The sequence below is a fragment of the Galeopterus variegatus genome, unplaced genomic scaffold (assembly GCF_000696425.1).
Source record: "Galeopterus variegatus unplaced genomic scaffold, G_variegatus-3.0.2 Scaffold336, whole genome shotgun sequence".
NCBI classification, from domain to species: Eukaryota; Metazoa; Chordata; class Mammalia; order Dermoptera; family Cynocephalidae; genus Galeopterus; species Galeopterus variegatus.
The window spans coordinates 471,842-494,837 of NW_007726447.1; the positions used below are offsets into that span (position 1 = coordinate 471,842).

General features: G+C 54.1%; 2 protein-coding genes across 2 annotated transcripts; both read left to right on the forward strand.

Annotated features, from left to right (window-relative positions):
- The first annotated feature begins 769 nt into the window (after positions 1 to 769).
- On the forward strand, positions 770 to 8,047 carry LOC103586425 (DNA (cytosine-5)-methyltransferase 3-like). The gene is made up of 8 exons (XM_008567707.1): positions 770 to 854; positions 1,165 to 1,209; positions 1,829 to 1,908; positions 1,992 to 2,104; positions 2,901 to 3,072; positions 5,067 to 5,154; positions 6,291 to 6,379; positions 7,844 to 8,047. Exons 1-8 carry the CDS (start codon positions 791 to 793, stop codon positions 8,045 to 8,047), a joined length of 855 nt encoding a protein of 284 aa, XP_008565929.1. The 5' UTR covers positions 770 to 790.
- Positions 8,048 to 8,524: 477 nt separating this feature from the next.
- LOC103586426 (DNA (cytosine-5)-methyltransferase 3-like) lies at positions 8,525 to 19,840 on the forward strand. The gene is made up of 8 exons (XM_008567708.1): positions 8,525 to 8,617; positions 8,701 to 8,813; positions 9,610 to 9,781; positions 11,773 to 11,860; positions 12,922 to 12,990; positions 13,614 to 13,753; positions 17,379 to 17,464; positions 19,381 to 19,840. The coding sequence occupies exons 1-8, from the start codon at positions 8,525 to 8,527 to the stop codon at positions 19,544 to 19,546; spliced, it is 927 nt and encodes a 308-aa protein (XP_008565930.1). The 3' UTR covers positions 19,547 to 19,840.
- Positions 19,841 to 22,996: the final 3,156 nt, after the last annotated feature.

Genomic DNA, 22,996 nt, shown 5'->3' on the forward strand with positions numbered 1-22,996 from the left:
CCGCCCCCACCGAGCGTCTCCCCGCCCTCGCGCCTCCCACCAGTCACGCACAGCCCTACGCCTACTCAGCTAGTTCTCCTCTGCGTCCACCTCCCCTGCTGGACCTGGGTCCTTCCAGCCAGACAGTTTTCGGCCAGTTTCTGGGAGGTGCTGTCCCTGGTTCCACAGCCCTCTCCTCCCCAAGAACCCTGAGCCTGGAGACCCTGGACAGCTTGGACCCTGACCCAGCTGGCCACATGGACGAGGAGCAGAGGTGGCTGCCCTGTGGAACTGGTGGGGCCCTTCTCTTTTCCCCCACCGCCCTGCCTGTGAGGGTGTGGCCAGGCAGAGACCGTCCGCGGGGGGTTCTTGGCTACGGTATGGGGGACACTAGAAGTCAGGAGCATGGAGGTCCTGAGGGGTCCAAGGCAGGGGCTGCAGGGGATGTTGGTCTCGGTGTGACGTGAGGCCCCCACCCTCTCCTTTGTGGCACGGAGTGACCCACTCGACCCGGACCCCATGTGGCAGGGGCTGGGGGAGCAAGGGGCACGCCCCAGGAACCCACGAGCCCCTGTCAAGGCTGGCGTTCACCACAGCTCTTCCTGCCCCTTGATCCCTGCTTCGGAGGGGTGGGTGTCACCATGGGAGCAGTGAGGCCCAGCTGGGCAGGGTCTGCTCAGTCCCCCATGCTGGGGCACATCAGGGGCTCTGAGCAGAGGCTGATGGCTTCTCCCTTCTGCGTGTGCATGTCCTGTGTCCTGGTGTCCCTGTGGTGGCTGCCCAAGTCCTGGACCTGGATTCGGAGCACAGCATGGATGTGATCCTGGTGGGCCCCAGTAAGCCATCGTCCCCCGTTTCGCCCCAGCTGGGCAGAGGTGAGGGCTCATCCACTTGTGGGACCCATCACTTCGGATGCTGACCCCAGGTCTGGGCGACGTCTGGGGTTCCAGGCCTCTGGAACATTCACAGGCCATTCGGACATCCTGGGCGGGGGCAGGAGGGGCCCCCCCCAGAGCTCCCCCAGGCTCCATGTTTAACACGCCAGGATACAGGGGAAGTAGGTCGGGGGGTGTGCTTAGGCTCCTGTGACTTCAGAACGTAGATCTGTGACGCTCCTTCATGGCCGTATTTAAATCAGGAGCCAGGATGAAGAAGGAAGCAGCTATGTCTTATTCTCTTTTCCAGATCTCATCGCCTACGAAGTCAAGGTTAACCAGCGCAGTCTAGAAGGTGAGCATGTGCCGACGTGCCCATGACCAGAGCCGGCTAGAGAAAGGCTTGCTACAGCCCCTGCAGTCGTCCTGGAAGGAGGCCGCTGGGGCCCGTTTGTATCCCCTCAACCCACCCCAAGGCCCCTGAGGCTTCAATGTAAAGTGTGCAGTTCAGGTGTTTCTTAGTATATTTACAGAGTTTTTCAACCATCATTACAATCTTAGAGCATTTTCAGCACGTATGAAAGAAAACCCATAGCCATTAACAGTTGCTCTGAATTTCTCCCTCTCCTGCCACCCCTCTTTCAACACCAGGCAGCCAATAATGTTTTCTTTCTCTGTGGATTTGTCTCTACTGGGTCCCTTACATTTCCATATGAATCTTAGCATCAGCTGGAATTTTGAGAGGGATTTGTAGATCCATTTGGGGAGTCCTGCTAATTTAACTGTATTAAGTCTTCTCGTCCATCAACATGAAATATCTGTCCATTAATTAGATCATCTTCAATTTCTTTCAACACTGTTTTGCAGTTTTCACTGTACAGATCTGGCACTTTTTTTGGTTAAATTTACCCCTAGGTCTTTTACTCTGTCCAATGGTACCATAAAACCCATTGCACTTTGCATGTTCCCTTTAGACATCTGCCTCTGCTGTGGAAGTTTCCAGGTCCATACACAGCACCCTCTGTTTGAGGGAGGGATGTGCATTCCATGTAAGGTGAGCAGGGAGCGAGGCATAGCTCCGTCCATGACCCTGGAGCAGGGAGGATGGAAACTCGCCTTGCTTTGCTCCTTGCCCAGGACAAATTCCTGTACACGCTCTTTCTGTATGACGAGGACGGATACCAATCCTACTGCTCCATCTGCTGCTCAGGGGAGACGCTGCTCATCTGCGAAAACCCTGACTGCACACGGTGAGGCAGGGGCCACCAAGGAGGTGGTGGGGGTCGGGGGGCCAAGGAGCCACAGCCTATGAGCCTAGGAAACACCCTCCTCCTCGGCTGCTCGTCCCAGAGTGTGGGGGTTCTCCCCACAAAAGAATGACTTCCTCCAAAGCTGCCAGTCTCTGTCTCAAGTATCTCATCTGACATAGAGCCTCCACATATGGGAGTACGGTGTCAAAAGGTTTGCACGTGTGACTTTTCTTTTCAGCATTATTGTTGCCAAGACATAGCTGTTCCCCCAATCGTTATGTGTGGAGCGATGGAGACCCTGAACCCTGGGGCTGCTGGTCCTGATCGGGGAGGGCAAGGGGCATGTTCATCCCTTGGTCATCGCTCACCAACCTGAGCTTCGTCCACAGTCCCCTCCCCTTCTGGTCCTCCTGGGCCGTCCTTGTATTTATAGCCACCACCCCCGACCCCCATTCTCCCTCCTGCTCACCAGCCTTCACTCCTGCATTTGGTTTTGCTGGGAGTCCTTAAACTGTGGCTTCGGGGATTCTTTGAAATTTATCACTGCCCATACAAGCAGCTGTGGTTGCTCTGAGTTCCTAAGAGGCAAGGGGTCCCCCTCGCCCAGCCCACAGCCTCCCCATGCAGTGTGGAGAGGGACTGGGCACATCCATCATTTCAAATGAGCCCAGGTATGATTTTTTCATTCACTGCAAAGCAAGGCACAGGCCAGGCTCTGCCTCGTCAGCCAACCGAGGTTTCCACAGTGGCAGAAGGAATGTCATTTCAGTCACTGTGGTTTTCTGTTTGACTCTAGATGCTACTGTTTCGAGTGTGTCGATACCCTGGTCAGCCCTGGGACGTCGGAGAAAGTTCAGGCCATGAGTAACTGGGTGTGCTTCCTGTGCCTGCCTTTCTCCCGCAGCGGGCTGCTGCAGAGGAGGAAGAAGTGGCGGGGCCGGCTGAAGGCCTTCTACGACCGCGAGTCGGTAGGGGTGCCCAGCGGGGACACGGTGGCGCATCGTGTGGGCCTTGGACTTTATTTCCCCTCTGGTTCCTGGCTGTGAAATGCCTGCTCAGTCCACATGTGATGACGTTAAAAGTTTTCACAAGCCTCTCTTGTTTTCCTCTTTGATAGCAGGTCTAATTTTGATAGATGGTCTAATTTTTAGAGATTACTTTGAGCATGGTGATTCTGTTTCTTATAAACCTGGGGATGAGGCAAGTAGGCGGGGAGCACAGGAGAGGCTGGCTGGCTGTCCTCAGCATGTGGGACAACGCGTGGGCTGATGCTGTGTCTCCTGGTCCAGTCAGGGCAGCAGCCCAGATGCTAGACCTCTCGAGGGTCAAGACCAGGAGCTGGTGAGCCAACCAGAGCCTGCGAGCTCATTAGGGGTACAGTGAGTTGAATGTGTTCTCCAAAAAGATATGTCCAAGTCCTAAACCTGGTAACCCGCGAGTGTGACCTTATTTGGAAATAGGGGATTTGCAGGTGAAATTGTTAGGATCTTAAGATGAGATCATTCTGGATTTAGAGTGAGCCCTAAATGTGATGGTTGGTGTCCTTACAAGAGAAAGGAGGGGGAGATTTGGGAGACAGAAACACCCAGGGAGAAGGCTACATGACAATGGAGGCAGAGGTTGAAGAGATGTGTCTGCAGGCTCACAAGTGCCAGGGGTTGCCAGCAGCCAGCTTTAGATGCTGGGAGACAGGCAAGGGACAAATTCTCCCCTGTCCCAACTGAGACCAGATTCCACAGACCCCATCTGTAGTGTGTTGCTGTGTCCACACACATGTTCATGTTGGGGGGCATACGACGTCCAACAGAGTCTTCTTGACAGTGGATGCGCTCACAGCCGACAGCTCTACACAGCCGACAGCTCTACACAGCTGACAGCTCTACACAGCTGCCTTGCGGGGCCCTCTTTCAGGCACATGTAAGGTAGAAACCTCCTGTCTGGGGGTGATAGAGACTCCTGTGCTCAAAGGCTACAGGAGGGCTCTCACTTCAAGAGAAAATTAGGTGACACTCAGAAATGTCCTTAAATGCCAGCCCAGTGACGGGAGCCAGGGAGGGGAAGAGGCCACTGACTTTGCATCTAGCTCTGCTGCCACACGGGGGACAAGGACTGCATCCCTGAGTCCTGCCTTCCTCACAGTGTCCACAGCAGCCACTTGAGCTGCCCCTACACAGGCTTCTGAATGGAGTCAGGGCAGGTTGGAAACCTGTTCCTTCCCACATCACCTCCCCCACCTCCTCCAAGGGCAGCTCAGACCACCTACCCTTCCCCGATCCCTCAGGCTCATTGCCTGAGCTGGGTGCCCTGTCCCATCTGCTTCCACTGTGGCTCAGGGTCTCCATCAAGTCCCCCATGCAGGCAGCCGCCCCTGTTTAGGCCTGGTCCCTGCCCTGGTGGTCCTGTGTTTGCCCTAGGCCAGGTACCCCCAAGGTAACCTCCTGTGGAGAGTGGGGGGCTTCGGAGGTGCTTGTCTTACAAATGAACTAACCCTGGAAGGGGAGGGCTGGGAGGACAAATTGTCGTCCTCCAACCAGCATGACCAACTGGGTTTAGATGCTTCTGTGCCACAGTGCATAGTCAGAAATTTCTAGATGAAAGACCTGGAAGCTCAGAATTACATTAGTGTTTCCTGCTGGGATGATATTATTCTCTTTTAAAATCAGGACAACCCCTCACACCCCGCTCCCCTTTGCTAGAGCTGGTTGGGTGTCAGGGCAGGAGACTGAGGCCTGGGGAGACAGTGGAGTCAGACTTCATGGGCGGACAGTGCTGGTCAGGACAGAGCCAGTGGGCCTCGGCAGGTGTGTCTCAGGTCTGTCTAGGTGAGTCTCAGGTGTAGTTCAGGTGTGGCTCAGGTGTGGCTCTGTTCATCCTGCTGCACCAGGAAGGATTTTAATTGTAACTCATGGAGTCTATAACCAAGCAGCTGGCTCAATGTCTTTTTATTTTTTATCCTGAACAGGAGAGTCCCCTTGAGATGTACAAAACCGTGCCCGTGTGGAAAAGAGAGCCGGTGCGGGTGCTGTCCCTTTTTGGGGACATCAAGAAAGGTGAGTGTGGTGATGTCACAAGGAAGATGGGTCTGCCTAGAGCCAGGCCCACAGGGTTAGGGCCCAGGAGGCGAGGGGGTCCCCGAAATGCTTGGGGTGTAGCACTCACTGAGCATCTGTGGGGTGGGGGATAAAAAGATCCAGCATGTCCCTGTTCTGAGTGGACCTCTCCGAGATGGGAGGACGGTGGACCCTTAGAGGGAAATCAGCAGCCACAGAGATGCAGCTATAACAACCCACAGGGATGAGCAAACAGCAGATGCAGCTGAGGAGGGGCTGGCACAGGAAGGGGAGGCACGGGGAGGGGGCGTGGGCGTGACTGGGGGGGCGCTGCAGCAGCTTCGGTTCAACCCCACCAGGGGGCCTTGAAAGGGAAAGCACACAAGTGGCAGGATGGGGGCGGGGTGTGAAATGCCACCAGTGAGGGGAGCAGCAGAAGGTAGACCCACCACGCCCTGCCCACAAGGACACCTCCTCAGACCTCCCCAGGGCCCCAGGGCTCCCGCACCCTCCTCCGCCTCCAGCTAAACCTCCCAGCCGTGCCAGGCCAGCACCCAACGGGCTGCAGCCCTGCCTGTGCCGTGCCCCTCCGGCTGCGCTGACCTCCAGCTGCTGGAGCCTCCGGAGTCCCACCCTGTCGTTCAGGCCCAGCAGATGCAGAATCTGTGAAGACACTCCCCAGCCTCTGGCCACGTCCCACTTTTCCACGTGGAGTGTGCTGAGTACTCCCTACTATTGTCACAACAGCCAAGTGTGGCCGTGATCAGCATCACCCCAGATGCTCGGCCAGGGCACAGCTTGCCCCAGGTCCCCTGCTGGGGCAGGGCTGCAGGAACCCTCTAAGGCTGTTCTCCGCTTGCTGTAGCGTGACAGGACATGTCAGCTCCACTGCACAGTGGATTTCCTGACACAGCAAGTGATGTCACAACCCACAAATGCCTGGTTTTGCAACGAATTGCTTGATTTCTTAAACCAATACTTGGTGAAGTTTGCTTGTCTAGCTCCTCATGAGACAGAAATCTCTGTCTTTAGTTCTGTCATATCATTGAAGGGACAGTTTGCTCCTTCGTGATGGGACAGTCTCGTGCAGGGACAAAATCAGCACTGGCCCTCCTGTGTCCTTGTTTCTCCTCCAGAGTTGACGAGTCTGGGCTTCTTGGAAAATGGTTCTGACCCAGGGAGACTGAGGCATTTGGAGGACGTCACAGACATAGTCAGGAGGGATGTGAGTACCGCTGTATTCTCTCAGTGCTGAGATGAGGAAAGAAGTACAGTGTGTGTGCGAGAGTCCTGGGGACATGCTGCACAGGACAAGGAGGCCAAAGGGCTGGGGGAGTGGCCCGGTACAGTCCGATTCTGAGAGCCTCTGGGCCAGGCCAGGGGGTCCTGGGTCTGGCAAGAATCAGCCCATGCCAGCACGGCCACTGGCTGTGATTCCCCTGCAGTGGGAGACCTGAGTGGCACATTTCCATGGTCCCTGCGCTGCTCAGTCCAGAGCAATGTGGTTGGCCAAACAACTTGCCCGACATCTTGAAAGCTAAGTGGCCCATGTCCACCACCTTGGATGGGTCTGCTCAGCAGGGGTGGGGGTGGCCTCCCCCACCCTCCAAAACAGAGATGCTGAGCTTGGCTGAACAATTGCTGACTGTTCGAAATACTCTCTAACCACGGCAGCAAAACAGTGCAATCCTAGCAATGCTCCTCTTCCAGCCGGGCAGTCCTGCCTCTGCTTGGGCATCGGGCATCGACCTCTGCTCTTCCGTCAACAGGGTGTGCCGGTCTGTTCCCTTCCAATGCTAGCAAACAACTCCTGCACACAGAGTGTTGGGGGCACACAAGTCTGGTACCACCGGCCCACTCTCCTTGCTCTGCCCAGAAACCCCCTGCTGTACTTTTTCCCAGGGGTGGAGCCCAGTGCCCAACGATGCCCGGGAGCACACCTGTGCTCAAATCCAGCCAGGCTGACTTCCTTGCTGCGACACAGGGGAGCATATAGGGGAACCAGCGGGAGTTTGGGGGCTTGATATTGGAGTCAAGTGTTGTAGAGTGATTTGGGGAGGGTCCAAGGACGCAAGGGTTCATTCTGGATTGGGTGCTGTCAGAAAGCGGGGATCCAATATCTGCGTATCTCATTAATTTTTATTTACAGAGATTGACACAGGGCTGGCATTGTCACACTGTTCATGAAGCTGGTGTCCCTCACATTGACCCGGCTTGGGTCTTTCTGTGGTTGAAGAGCATCCTTGTCTTGCCTTCGTCCAGCTGGGCCTTGGGGTGACATTGTCCGGGCGTCCATATGCTAGGGGTATTTTATGTTCAGTGGGAAACGTTATGCCTCGCTGTGAGCTCCCAGCTGCCGGCTGTCTGGGCCTGCCTTGTGTGTTTCCAGATGACACAAAATCACTTATGTCCTTGGGGAGTCCATGAGTTGATCTTCCAGGATTGACTGTAAGGGAGGTGCTTAGCACAGAGAAAGGATCTCAGATACGGAGACTTCTCAGATGACCAGACTTCTGGGCGCCAAGTTTGTCCCTGAGGGCCAGGTCAGCCACGTCACCTAGCCCGCAGTGAGACATGAGATGTCTTCTGCCCTCTTGTCCACTGACCGCCAGGGAGGAGCCTGTGCCTCTCCGTGCTCACGGCCCACCTGTTAAAGCAAGAATGTTCCCCAGTGTGCCCTGTCCTGTAGGTGGAGGAATGGGGCCCATTTGACCTCCTGTACGGCTCGACGCCTCCCCTTGGCCATGCCTGTGACCGTCCTCCTGGTAAGCGACACTTCGAGAAATGGACTGTGGTCAGCTCAAAGACCCGCATCTTGTCCCCAGCTCTGTCTCCTCTCTCTCTCCCCACCTNGGCCCGTTTGTATCCCCTCAACCCACCCCAAGGCCCCTGAGGCTTCAATGTAAAGTGTGCAGTTCAGGTGTTTCTTAGTATATTTACAGAGTTTTTCAACCATCATTACAATCTTAGAGCATTTTCAGCACGTATGAAAGAAAACCCATAGCCATTAACAGTTGCTCTGAATTTCTCCCTCTCCTGCCACCCCTCTTTCAACACCAGGCAGCCAATAATGTTTTCTTTCTCTGTGGATTTGTCTCTACTGGGTCCCTTACATTTCCATATGAATCTTAGCATCAGCTGGAATTTTGAGAGGGATTTGTAGATCCATTTGGGGAGTCCTGCTAATTTAACTGTATTAAGTCTTCTCGTCCATCAACATGGAATATCTGTCCATTAATTAGATCATCTTCAATTTCTTTCAACACTGTTTTGCAGTTTTCACTGTACAGATCTGGCACTTTTTTTGGTTAAATTTACCCCTAGGTCTTTTACTCTGTCCAATGGTACCATAAAACCCATTGCACTTTGCATGTTCCCTTTAGACATCTGCCTCTGCTGTGGAAGTTTCCAGGTCCATACACAGCACCCTCTGTTTGAGGGAGGGATGTGCATTCCATGTAAGGTGAGCAGGGAGCGAGGCATAGCTCCGTCCATGACCCTGGAGCAGGGAGGATGGAAACTCGCCTTGCTTTGCTCCTTGCCCAGGACAAATTCCTGTACACGCTCTTTCTGTATGACGAGGACGGATACCAATCCTACTGCTCCATCTGCTGCTCAGGGGAGACGCTGCTCATCTGCGAAAACCCTGACTGCACACGGTGAGGCAGGGGCCACCGAGGAGGTGGTGGGGGTCGGGGGGCCAAGGAGCCACAGCCTATGAGCCTAGGAAACACCCTCCTCCTCGGCTGCTCGTCCCAGAGTGTGGGGGTTCTCCCCACAAAAGAATGACTTCCTCCAAAGCTGCCAGTCTCTGTCTCAAGTATCTCATCTGACATAGAGCCTCCACATATGGGAGTACGGTGTCAAAAGGTTTGCACGTGTGACTTTTCTTTTCAGCATTATTGTTGCCAAGACATAGCTGTTCCCCCAATCGTTATGTGTGGAGCGATGGAGACCCTGAACCCTGGGGCTGCTGGTCCTGATCGGGGAGGGCAAGGGGCATGTTCATCCCTTGGTCATCGCTCACCAACCTGAGCTTCGTCCACAGTCCCCTCCCCTTCTGGTCCTCCTGGGCCGTCCTTGTATTTATAGCCACCACCCCCGACCCCCATTCTCCCTCCTGCTCACCAGCCTTCACTCCTGCATTTGGTTTTGCTGGGAGTCCTTAAACTGTGGCTTCGGGGATTCTTTGAAATTTATCACTGCCCATACAAGCAGCTGTGGTTGCTCTGAGTTCCTAAGAGGCAAGGGGTCCCCCTCGCCCAGCCCACAGCCTCCCCATGCAGTGTGGAGAGGGACTGGGCACATCCATCATTTCAAATGAGCCCAGGTATGATTTTTTCATTCACTGCAAAGCAAGGCACAGGCCAGGCTCTGCCTCGTCAGCCAACCGAGGTTTCCACAGTGGCAGAAGGAATGTCATTTCAGTCACTGTGGTTTTCTGTTTGACTCTAGATGCTACTGTTTCGAGTGTGTCGATACCCTGGTCAGCCCTGGGACGTCGGAGAAAGTTCAGGCCATGAGTAACTGGGTGTGCTTCCTGTGCCTGCCTTTCTCCCGCAGCGGGCTGCTGCAGAGGAGGAAGAAGTGGCGGGGCCGGCTGAAGGCCTTCTACGACCGCGAGTCGGTAGGGGTGCCCAGCGGGGACACAGTGGCGCATCGTGTGGGCCTTGGACTTTATTTCCCCTCTGGTTCCTGGCTGTGAAATGCCTGCTCAGTCCACATGTGATGACGTTAAAAGTTTTCACAAGCCTCTCTTGTTTTCCTCTTTGATAGCAGGTCTAATTTTGATAGATGGTCTAATTTTTAGAGATTACTTTGAGCATGGTGATTCTGTTTCTTATAAACCTGGGGATGAGGCAAGTAGGCGGGGAGCACAGGAGAGGCTGGCTGGCTGTCCTCAGCATGTGGGACAACGCGTGGGCTGATGCTGTGTCTCCTGGTCCAGTCAGGGCAGCAGCCCAGATGCTAGACCTCTCGAGGGTCAAGACCAGGAGCTGGTGAGCCAACCAGAGCCTGCGAGCTCATTAGGGGTACAGTGAGTTGAATGTGTTCTCCAAAAAGATATGTCCAAGTCCTAAACCTGGTAACCCGCGAGTGTGACCTTATTTGGAAATAGGGGATTTGCAGGTGAAATTGTTAGGATCTTAAGATGAGATCATTCTGGATTTAGAGTGAGCCCTAAATGTGATGGTTGGTGTCCTTACAAGAGAAAGGAGGGGGAGATTTGGGAGACAGAAACACCCAGGGAGAAGGCTACATGACAATGGAGGCAGAGGTTGAAGAGATGTGTCTGCAGGCTCACAAGTGCCAGGGGTTGCCAGCAGCCAGCTTTAGATGCTGGGAGACAGGCAAGGGACAAATTCTCCCCTGTCCCAACTGAGACCAGATTCCACAGACCCCATCTGTAGTGTGTTGCTGTGTCCACACACATGTTCATGTTGGGGGGCATACGACGTCCAACAGAGTCTTCTTGACAGTGGATGCGCTCACAGCCGACAGCTCTACACAGCTGACAGCTCTACACAGCTGACAGCTCTACACAGCTGCCTTGCGGGGCCCTCTTTCAGGCACATGTAAGGTAGAAACCTCCTGTCTGGGGGTGATAGAGACTCCTGTGCTCAAAGGCTACAGGAGGGCTCTCACTTCAAGAGAAAATTAGGTGACACTCAGAAATGTCCTTAAATGCCAGCCCAGTGACGGGAGCCAGGGAGGGGAAGAGGCCACTGACTTTGCATCTAGCTCTGCTGCCACACGGGGGACAAGGACTGCATCCCTGAGTCCTGCCTTCCTCACAGTGTCCACAGCAGCCACTTGAGCTGCCCCTACACAGGCTTCTGAATGGAGTCAGGGCAGGTTGGAAACCTGTTCCTTCCCACATCACCTCCCCCACCTCCTCCAAGGGCAGCTCAGACCACCTACCCTTCCCCGATCCCTCAGGCTCATTGCCTGAGCTGGGTGCCCTGTCCCATCTTCCACTGTGGCTCAGGGTCTCCATCAAGTCCCCCATGCAGGCAGCCGCCCCTGTTTAGGCCTGGTCCCTGCCCTGGTGGTCCTGTGTTTGCCCTAGGCCAGGTACCCCCAAGGTAACCTCCTGTGGAGAGTGGGGGGCTTCGGAGGTGCTTGTCTTACAAATGAACTAACCCTGGAAGGGGAGGGCTGGGAGGACAAATTGTCGTCCTCCAACCAGCATGACCAACTGGGTTTAGATGCTTCTGTGCCACAGTGCATAGTCAGAAATTTCTAGATGAAAGACCTGGAAGCTCAGAATTACATTAGTGTTTCCTGCTGGGATGATATTATTCTCTTTTAAAATCAGGACAACCCCTCACACCCCGCTCCCCTTTGCTAGAGCTGGTTGGGTGTCAGGGCAGGAGACTGAGGCCTGGGGAGACAGTGGAGTCAGACTTCATGGGCGGACAGTGCTGGTCAGGACAGAGCCAGTGGGCCTCGGCAGGTGTGTCTCAGGTCTGTCTAGGTGAGTCTCAGGTGTAGTTCAGGTGTGGCTCAGGTGTGGCTCTGTTCATCCTGCTGCACCAGGAAGGATTTTAATTGTAACTCATGGAGTCTATAACCAAGCAGCTGGCTCAATGTCTTTTTATTTTTTATCCTGAACAGGAGAGTCCCCTTGAGATGTACAAAACCGTGCCCGTGTGGAAAAGAGAGCCGGTGCGGGTGCTGTCCCTTTTTGGGGACATCAAGAAAGGTGAGTGTGGTGATGTCACAAGGAAGATGGGTCTGCCTAGAGCCAGGCCCACAGGGTTAGGGCCCAGGAGGCGAGGGGGTCCCCGAAATGCTTGGGGTGTAGCACTCACTGAGCATCTGTGGGGTGGGGGATAAAAAGATCCAGCATGTCCCTGTTCTGAGTGGACCTCTCCGAGATGGGAGGACGGTGGACCCTTAGAGGGAAATCAGCAGCCACAGAGATGCAGCTATAACAACCCACAGGGATGAGCAAACAGCAGATGCAGCTGAGGAGGGGCTGGCACAGGAAGGGGAGGCACGGGGAGGGGGCGTGGGCGTGACTGGGGGGGCGCTGCAGCAGCTTCGGTTCAACCCCACCAGGGGGCCTTGAAAGGGAAAGCACACAAGTGGCAGGATGGGGGCGGGGTGTGAAATGCCACCAGTGAGGGGAGCAGCAGAAGGTAGACCCACCACGCCCTGCCCACAAGGACACCTCCTCAGACCTCCCCAGGGCCCCAGGGCTCCCGCACCCTCCTCCGCCTCCAGCTAAACCTCCCAGCCGTGCCAGGCCAGCACCCAACGGGCTGCAGCCCTGCCTGTGCCGTGCCCCTCCGGCTGCGCTGACCTCCAGCTGCTGGAGCCTCCGGAGTCCCACCCTGTCGTTCAGGCCCAGCAGATGCAGAATCTGTGAAGACACTCCCCAGCCTCTGGCCACGTCCCACTTTTCCACGTGGAGTGTGCTGAGTACTCCCTACTATTGTCACAACAGCCAAGTGTGGCCGTGATCAGCATCACCCCAGATGCTCGGCCAGGGCACAGCTTGCCCCAGGTCCCCTGCTGGGGCAGGGCTGCAGGAACCCTCTAAGGCTGTTCTCCGCTTGCTGTAGCGTGACAGGACATGTCAGCTCCACTGCACAGTGGATTTCCTGACACAGCAAGTGATGTCACAACCCACAAATGTGGGGCAGGGCTGCAGGAACCCTCTAAGGCTGTTCTCCGCTTGCTGTAGCGTGACAGGACATTTCAGCTCCACTGCACAGTGGATTTCCTGACACAGCAAGTGATGTCACAACCCACAAATAGAATGGGGCCCATTTGACCTCCTGTACGGCTCGACGCCTCCCCTTGGCCATGCCTGTGACCGTCCTCCTGGTAAGCGACACTTCGAGAAATGGACTGTGGTCAGCTCAAAGACCCGCATCTTGTCCCCAGCTCTGTCTCCTCTCTCTCTCCCCACCTTCTCCATGCCACCCTGACCCCCTCAGGCAGGGCAGAAACTACAAATTACGTTTTTTAAGAGCAGCTTTATCAAGGTGTCACTGACCTACGATAAATTGCACATACTCAATGTGTACAATTTGGTGAGTTTTGAGACAAATATACACCTCAGAGCCCATCACCACAATCAACAGAGCAAAAACGCCATCACCCCCAAAGGCTTCCTCCTGCCGCTCTCTAATCCCCCAGCCCCCAAGCAGTCACCATGTGCTCCTGTCGCTACAGAGCGTTTGTACCCCCTGGGGTCTGACCTAAAGGCATCACTGACAATACCGTCTGGCAGTGCCAGGCTTCACCTGGGCAGTCCCTTTGGCCCTGGCACAAGGAGCCTTGTGCCCTCCCTGGCTCTGCTGCTGCTGGCAGGGCAGACTGCAATGGGGGCAGATGGACGCCCCACACCCAGGCCGGCCCCTGCCCCCCTGCCTATCCCTGTGGGCCCCTCAGCCCTGCCCTCATGCCCCTGGCTCCCACACGCCCGAACGGCCCTCCTGCCCCAGGCTGGTACGTGTTCCAGTTCCACCGCCTCCTGCAGTACGCGCGACCCAGGCAGGGCAGCCAGCAGCCCTTCTTCTGGATGTTTGTGGACAGTCTGCTGCTGGCCGAAGAAGACCGGGCTGTGGCTTCTCGCTTCCTGGAGGTGCGTGCAGGGCCGGGGAGGCTCCCTCTGACCCACGCCATCCCCATGGGACACTCTGGGACTCTTGGGGAGGGGCTCAGCTTACACCCCAGGCTTGGGGATTCACGGCTCCCTGGTGTCCAGGTATGCATGGAGCCCATGAGGGCCACTGTGCAACCGAGGCGGGGACTGCGGCCTCTTGGGACTGGGCCCCTTCAGGGACGGCCTGGGAGGGTGATTCTACTTCATGCCACTCCTGTGCTCTCCGAACACGGCCACCTGGGGTTACCTCCTTCTCCTGCCCTGCCCTCTTAGTCTGCACACGTGTACACACAGCTCACAATACACACACGCATACAGGTGCTTACACACAGGCATCACACACACACACACACACTACACACACAGTCACTTACACAAGGCACCACACGCACACTACACCCACACACTACAATACACACACAGTCACACACACCACAGTACACACAGGCACACACATGCATACACACTTACACACAGGCACCACACACAGATGCACACGCACATGCACACACCATACAGTCACACTCACAACATACACACACACTGGACATCACACACGCTCACACATGTTCACATGCTACAGAAACGCAACACTCCCACCCTCACACGTGTATGTGCACAGGTGTACACTCTCACACCCTCACAAACATGCCCTCTGGAGCACCGACAGCTTGGCTTCTCCCGGCCTCTGAATCCTGTCAGAGCTGCCCCTTCGGGCTCAGTGACCAATTCTGCGGCTGGGGCTGTGGGCAGGGGTGCGGCGGGCGAGGGCATCGGGCCTGGGAGCTCCTGGGCGGCTTGGATCAGGGAGCCAGCGTCCAGGGCTGGGTTCCTATCAAGGCATGTTCACAGGGCAAGAGAAGGATGTTGAGGCACCAGAGCGTGAACTCAGAATAAAGGATTTTGAACCTCACGGGACAGCTCCTGGCCGGCCTGGTGCCCGTCCCTGCACGGCGTCCCCCACAATTGTGTGGTTCACACTTTCTGAAAATGTTTCGCAGTGGGTGGTAAAAGTCTCCTTGCCTCCCCACCCACCCCTCGCCAGTGCCCTGCTGTCACTGGGGTGGCGCTCTCAGGGTTCTTCACAAACAGGGACAGCTCCGAGCCTCTGCGGCTGGGCACCATGCTCGCGCTTACTTAACAGTTACCTTGGAAATCCCCCCGTTGCAAAGTGCTTCTCTCATTCTTTGTTTTAATTTGTTTGTGTGTTTTGTTTTGTTTGATTTTGTGCAGAGTTTTCCTTTGGCGAACATGAAAAATGTGCTTAGCCTCTTTCCTGCTGGTGGACGATTGGTCGCTTCTAAACTTTTTCTCTTCCCAACCATGCTACAGCGAAGGACTGTGTGTGGGAATATCTGTGGGATAAATTCCAGAAGTGAGGTTTCTGGGTCAAAGGGCAGATGCGTTTGTGATTTTCACAGATGTTGCCCAATCGCCCTCTGCAGGGGCTGTCCCGCCTGCATCCCACCAGCGGATGCCCGAGCTCTCTGGCACAGCCCTTGCAGATGCGTTTGTGATTTTCACAGATGTTGCCCAATCGCCCTCTGCAGGGGCTGTCCCGCCCGCATCCCACCAGCGGATGCCCGAGCTCTCTGGCACAGCCCTTGTTACATTCATTCTGATGTCTTACCTTTCTGTCTTCCTCCTGTGCTAAGGGATTGTTCGTGTTAGCGTCTAACTGGCTTTGGCTTGTGTGCATGAAACTGTTGGTTTCTATATGTTAACTTTGCTCCTGCCACCTTACTGGATTACCTTATGGGTTGTGGTAGTTTTCACTCAGTTCAGTTAGACTTTCTACATATTTGATCAGATCATTGGCAAATCGTGATAGTTTTTTTGTTCTAACAGGATACCTCAAATATTTTTTTATTGTCTCATTTGGTGTTAGTACCTCTAGGACAGTGTAGAATCACAGTGGTGACAAGGGACATCCCTGTTTCTGACTTTGATGTTTCCAGTTTCTCTTTTAAGCTGGTGCTGGCTTGGAAGCTGAGGTAGTTACATTTCACTCTGTTAAGGAAGGTTCCAGAAGTTTCCATTGATTGCTATTTTTCTGAGCATTTTTATCAAGAATAGTTGTTGGATTTTGTCGAATGTTCTTTTAAATGTTTGTGGAGATAATAGATGATTTTCCTTTTTAGGTCTATTAATAGAATATGATATACTAGTGGGTCTCCTAGTAATAAACCATACTTGCTTTCCTGGGAAAAGCCCACCTGGTCATGGTGTATTATTTTTTAATGATTGCTAAATTCTGCTGAATAGCAGTTCATTCAGGATTTTTGCGATGGCAAGCACAAAAGAGGCTGGTAGTTTTCTTGTTTTGTGCAAACTTTGTCAGGTTTTGATATCAATGTTAAACTTATTTCCTAGAAATATTTGAAAAATTGACAGAATTCTGTGAATTGGTTGTTGTAGCTGTTGTTTTAAATGGAAGTAGCTCTTCCACGGAAACTGATCTATTAAGATTTTCTATCTTTTCTGGGTCAGTTTTGGTTAAGTTATGTTTTTTCTAGAATATAATCCATTTAATTAAAGTTTTAAAAATTATTTTCATAGCGTTGAGCAAAGTGGCCTCATGATTTTTATTTTTACTTCTATTTCTGTGGTTATTTCTCCTTATTAGGAAATCTGGCATTCTACAAAACAGCAGCTGGGGTCAGGTTTGTAAATTGCACTGTTTGTCAAAAAATCTATTAATGAGCAATTATGGGTATAACTGAAAAAGCACAGTTTCTAAACCTGGCACTAAACATCGGCAAACTTGGAGAACAGCACATACACTGACTTTTGATTGTTTTGTGCACAAGTCTGGTAAGTCAAAATTAATTAGTCACAAATCAGAAGTAGGTATAAAAGGAAACTTCTTGTATTTTTTTGTAACCTCTCATCTTGCTGTGGAACCTCATTCCTGTGGATGGTGGAAAAAAATGTAAAAGTAACCAGTGTAGGTGCTGTGTCTTTCGGCTCTGGGCTAGATGGTATATGTGCTTGTGAGTCTCTGGTCGGTCTCTCCCTCCAGGGGTTTCTTCCCCAGTGAGGTGTCTGATATGGGAGGAGGCTCCTTGCCCAGCTCCCTTCCCAGCAGGGAAGATCCCTCTTCTTCCTCCCATTCTCTCCTTTCCTTCCGGGGCTTCTAGGAAGACTGAGATGTCAGAATTAGAGGCAGCCCACTTGGCTCCTGACAAGCATGGTGAAGCGTTTGCGCTTTAGGAAGTCCTAATCTCTGCCACCATAGCCTCGCCTTTCCCTGAAACAAAGCATCACCTGACTCTCAAAGACCAAAGACTTGTTTATATCTAGCGGGAATCCACCTCCATGCAGCAGGGTGCAATGCTGTGAGTGGGGAATAGCTGAGCTGCATGAACTGTGGAATAAAAAAAAAAAAAATCTACTGGTTAAAAGGTTTAAAATAGTATGTCAGCTTTTCTTTTCATGAGGGGATTTCTAGGGGACATGTAATCACTGCCACTTAGGAGATGTGGTCAGTCTAAAAAGTCTGGTAATCACCTGCAAGGCCAGACAGTGGCCAAAACCTGTGGGCCCCGTGGGGTGTAGCCTGGGTCCTGCTGATCCACAGTGAACCTCCTCTTCCCCCTGCCAGACAGAGCCAGTGACCATCCAGGACGTCTGCGGGACAGCCCCCCAGAGCGCTGTGCGTGTGTGGAGCAACATCCCAGCTGTGAAGAGGTATTTCCTAGGCACACTTGGCTGGGATGCATAGGGACTCAGCATCGGGTTCACCAAGGAAATGGGGGTTTCTAGTGGAGCCAAGCCCAGGCAGACTGCACCCAGGATGGGGCTGCATCTGGTCTGCCTGGACCTGGTTCAGCCTCATTCTTGAGATTGTTCCCTCTACATGGACTCCCCATCCTTCAGAGCCCCCTGCTCTGCACACATCCACCTGCCCACGCATGCTCGCCCACACTCCCACGCGGTTGCTCACCACACTCACGCTCACACATGACTATCACACCCAATCACACTCACGCCCCCCATGCACTTCTCTTGGTTCTCAGTTCCTCAAACACGCACCCCTCCTCTGCTGCTGGAACATTCTCCTGAACATTCTCACTCAAGAACATTGTCTCCTTGAAGCCCCCAACCACACCCACAGCCCCTCAGGCCACTGCACTCCTTGCATGCTCCGGGGGCAGCTGGCCCTTGCTCTCTCAGTTGTGCCCCTGTCCCAGCTTTTGCATTCCACACCCACCTTCTGGGACAGGTAAGTCATGTCTCCTCCTGCCTGGGAGTGAGTTTCTGGAAACTTCTTCCCACTCACCCCCCCCAGTGCCAGCACTCTTCTGGTTCACAGCTGCAACCTGATATTACAGCCTGGTGCCTGCCAAGGCACGGTGCTGGCTGGGTGCCCCTCTCCTGGCCACCGCTGGGATTTCCAGGGCCTTGAAGGCCATCCACTGTCCTGTGTGCCTCTCCCCAACTTCAGTCAGGTGAGGGCCGGCAGAGTGGAGGCAGGGCAGGTGCAGGGCAAGCTCCTTCCGCCCTGGTTGGCTCCTGGCCCTGCAGGACCCTCATTCACAGGGCTGCCATTCTGCGGTGAAGAGCGACACAGCTCAGAGGTAGCTCTGGGTAGGCCAGCCCCAGCCAGGGACAAGGGGACATGTGCTGCTCCACAGCAGCTCCTGCCTCCTCTCCAGGTAGGGTTGGCTGCCCCCAGGGCACCTGCTGTTTCTGGCCGTGGATGACAGATCCCTTCCTCCTTGGCCCCTGAGCCTGGCCCCTTTCCCAAGGGAGGCCCTCACTGGGCTCTGCCCACTGTCCACCTGAGCCCCTGGGGTTGTCAATGCCTGGATGCACCTGAGCCTGGTTCCCAGAGGGAAGCAGGCAGCAGCTCTTTCCCACGAGGTGTCCTCTCTAGGCTCATGGTGTCTTGATAGTGAGGCGAGGATCACGCACTCACTGAAAGTAGAAATCATTTTGCCAAGATAACCGGTAGCTGCCCATGTGACATCTGGCTCCAGGGGCCACTGTCATTCCTGGGATGGCCGAGGACAGTCCCCAAGCTGCACAGAGGAGCGGTGCGGGGAGAGTGCTGGGGTGGGGCACTGCACATTTGCACCTCAATTGTGGCTTTCACCAGCCCCAAAGTAAACCGAGAAGTGCTCCCTGACTCCAGCAGGGGGCCTAGGGGCATAAGAAGGGGGTGCCGGGGACCTCGTCTGCAGAGCCCTGCTTCTGCTCAGCATCGTCCACCCAGGGCTGGGAGCCACAGGGGACCTCCCAAGTACCTGGCAGATCTTTGTTTTATCAGAATCCCCTGGGAATGCTCATGACCCACCTTTGCCCCTAGCTTCTCCCCAAGGACATAGGAGGTGGGGGGCCACCCATCCCCTGCTGCTGAGGACTGACTTTTCCTTCCACCACTGTGAGGAAAACTCACCAAAGCTGGCGGGGTCCCCTAAGGAAGTTCATCATAGAGCCCCCCGGGGAATCAGGAGACCAGTCAGCTCTCCTCCCCTCCACATGAGCAGCGAGCCCCCACCCTGCCCACTTGTACACCCAGCCCTGGGCCTCTAGGCCCCTGGCAGGGGTGCTGAGGTGCTGGGTGCTGGGGTCTGTAACGGGCATCCTCCTCTGCCCCGCAGCAAGCATTCAGCCCAGGCTTCTGAAGAGGAGTTGTCTCTGCTGGCTCAGGACAGGCAGAGAGCAAATCTCCCCGCCCAGGAGCCGGCCAAGCTGGTGAAGAATTGTTTTCTCCCCCTAAGAGAGTATTTCAAGTATTTTTCAACAGAACTCACTTCCTCTTTATAAATGAGTAACTATACCGAAAGGGGAAAAAAGACTTTTCCTAGAACAAAGACAACTTTCCTTGTGTCGTCTCTGTCTTTCCTCTTCTGAGTGTTATGTTACTTGCTCGCTTGGCGCTGGATTCTCATGGTCACCGGGGCCGGTCTTCTGTTTGGTTCCAGAGGAGCTTGTCCAGGGCAGGGGCGGGCACCGCACGGCTGTGGGCGGAATCTCAGTGATACGGTGTGTGTTGTATTTCCCAAAGGCATTTCTGTGTTCCAGTTGAGAAGTTAAAATATATTTATTATAAGACAGTTACTGGTCGGGTTGGTGTTTTTGTGGATAACCACAGCCTTTATTTTACTCTGTAGAGTGAGGGGAGGGTGGATGTGAGAAAGAGCAGTGGGGACGTTTTCATGAGCACCGGGGGCCCCTGTTCCACACGTTCCTGTAGCCAGTGCCCTGCCCACGTGACCGCTACTAGCTTTGACAGTTAAAACCACTCCCCCGAGTATAGCCAGACAAGTGGGGATAAACACCAGAAAGTATTGACTCGGGCTGGTTTCAAATCTCATGCAATGAATCGTACAGGGATCTTCCCAGATTGTCCAGAAAACCCCCACAGGGATCTAGACCTATTAGGTTAGGAAACAGACAACAACTGGGAGCCAGGGACCCTCAGGGTCAGTGCTGCCATTGGTATGTGAAACACTTCAGGAAGAAAGGTGGGGTTAGAATTGGACCTTTTGTAGATTTTTAAAAAGTATCCTGAAGTAGAAGTCTTCAGTTGAATCAATATGACTGGATACTTCTTCTGTCTTCGGAGAACAATTCTGGACTCTGACTACACGGGTCTCGTGTCTAGGGGCTAATGTAATGAGATGTGTAATGAAACCAGGGAGGGTCACAAAGCCACAGAAAACACAGCAGGGGGAGCAGAGATGAGTGCGCCCGGTGCAGGCAGGACATTCCTGCTCAGGCTGAGCTCTGCATGTCCAGCCGACGGCAAAGGCGGCTAAAACAATTCGCGTGAGCCCGTGACCGCCACTGACCAGAGCGGGCGTGGCGGCAGCTCTGAACCAGTGGGCTGGTTGCAGGTGGCTTCCACCAAGGCAAGCAATGCCGCGGGCCCAGAGTAAATCAGTGCCTACTTTATCAGTCAGCTTCGAAGTAGGGACCCAGAGCCGTGCTGGGAGGGTCTCTCACATCTTCTGTTCTCTCTCAAGCATGTGGACAGAATTGCCCACAGCACCTAAAGAGTCTCCCTCCGAGGATTTTACCACCACAGGGCTCCCACTAGTGATTTCCCCATGGCCAGCTGAATAATGACACCCCAAAAGATGTCCACACCCTAATCCCCAGAGCCTCTGAATATTACCTTATATGGCAAAAAAGGGGCTTTGCCGATGGGATTTAAATTGAGATGCAGAGCGTGTGAGTCGTCTCTGTTGCTTGTAACAGAAACACCTGAAACACCTGACATTCAGAAATATCTGACACTGGCTAATTTGTAAAGAAACAGTATTTATTGCTTACAGTTTCGGAGGCTGGAAAGTCCAAAGTCCAGGGAACACATCTGGTGAGAGCCTTGGTGGTGGTGACAGTGATGTAGGGGTCTCACATGGCAGAACGGCAGAGCAGGGAGAGAGCTAACTCCTTGCCCCTCCTCCTCTTAAAGCCCTCAGAACCATGCCCACGACCACCATTAAACCATCAAATGGATTACCCATTCACTACAGCGTGATCCTCCCAACCTAATCACCTCTTCAAGGCTCCACCTTTCAATGACCATAACAGGTTTTCCCACCCTCTTAACACTGTCACAGAGGGGACTAAGCCTCCAACACATTAAACTTTGGGGGTACACAATTCAATCCATAATAGGGAGATTATTTTGTATTATCCAGGTGGGCCCTACATGTAATCACAAAGATCCTCATAAGAGTGAGGCAGAGAGAGACTTGACCACACCCAGAGGAGAAGGCTATATGATGACGGACACAGAGACTGGAGCATTGCGGCCACAAGCCAAGGGACACCTGGGGCCACCAGGAGCTGGACGAGGGAAGGAGGGCCTCCCCCTGGAGCTCTGGTGAAGCACTATCTTCAGACTTCCAGCCTCCAGGACTGTGAGAGGACATACTTCTGAAGTCTTAAGCCACCAAGTGTGCAGTGATCAGTTACACCCCCCACAGGAAATTAATATGCCCCCAAGAGAAAAGATGTGCTTCTTTAGACCAGGAATCAAGCTCCAAGCATCACCAATGCCTGTGATGTCAAGGTATTGCTGAGCTGGATCCCATGGGGACCATGGCCTTAAGGAGCACCCAGGCAAAGACTTTCAGGCACACCAAGATGCCCTGTCCAGGTGCACACTTCTTGCTTCCATGTCTTGCACCGAGAGCTTTGGGTCCCTAGTCTGCACAAATACAATTCCTACTTGGTTCCCAGGAAGGTCCTAGATATTCTTCCAGATGGGCTTCCGTCCACACCCCCAAGACAAGATGTGTCCTGCCTGCCTGAGAAACAGTCACGGTCGAGGGGGAAAAAAAGTAAAACCTTCCCTTGACTACAGGAAACCTCCCAAGGGGCTATTTCTTCATTTGTCTTGATATTCTCTGTGTTTGTAACCCACATGCCAGTATGGTGTGCATTAGTTTACAATAACCACACATTAACTTATATGCATATCTTATCACTACTGTACGGGGAAGGGTTGGGGAAAACTCAGGCACAGAGGGGCTAAGTAACTTGCCTGATGTCACACAGCTCCCGAGGAGCAGAGCTGAGATTTGAACTCAGCCATGCAGTCATCACTGTCTCTGGGGTTCCAGGGGATGCTCTTGGGGCCCTTCTCAAAGGTGCCTCCTCCCCTGCAGCTGCCCCAGTCCTGCCAGAATGTCCCCTTCTAGCCAACCTGTGTTCTTTGCTGTCACTTTCCTGCTGTCCCCAAGTGACAGCAAGGCCCCTTCACCCAGATCCCCACTCTTGGGTGCGCCAATCAGCAGCACTTGGCTTTCTGGGATCTGGGGGTGTGGAGGAGAGGGCTACCCAGAAAGCAGAGCCCGGCCCCCTCTGTCCTGTGAGCCCCTTCAGCCACTGCCCTGCACTGTCATGGGCAGCAGCCGCCGGCCTGGCACTTAGGGACTGCCGGGTCTGGACCCACTGGACAGGGCACCTTCCCTTCTCCTCCCAGATGAGCACCACCCTCTGAGAGACCTTAACTGGGGGAGGGGGCGCTCTTCGTCCCGCCCAGGACCTATTTCCCATTCTTCCAACAACTCCCTACCCCTGGTCACGTGTGCTGCACACCCACCCTTGCCCCCCTTTTGCCCCCCCTCCCTGGGGTGGAATGCGGTCCACGTGTGCGCTGCAGTGGGAGAGCAGAGCACGTGACCCAGGCGTCAGCCAATCAGTGCCACACAGGCCCTGGGCCTTGTGCTAGGATGAGGTGGGCACCGGGCTTGTCCAATA

Excerpts from the sequence above, each read along its gene's own strand:
- LOC103586426 (XM_008567708.1), top strand. The coding sequence starts at position 8,525 with ATGTTCCCTTTAGACATCTGCCTCTGCTGTGGAAGTTTCCAGGTCCAT. Across the intron at positions 8,814-9,609 it reads GAAAACCCTGACTGCACACG|ATGCTACTGTTTCGAGTGTG; the intron begins GTGAGGCAGGGG and ends GTTTGACTCTAG. Across the intron at positions 9,782-11,772 it reads CCTTCTACGACCGCGAGTCG|GAGAGTCCCCTTGAGATGTA; the intron begins GTAGGGGTGCCC and ends TATCCTGAACAG.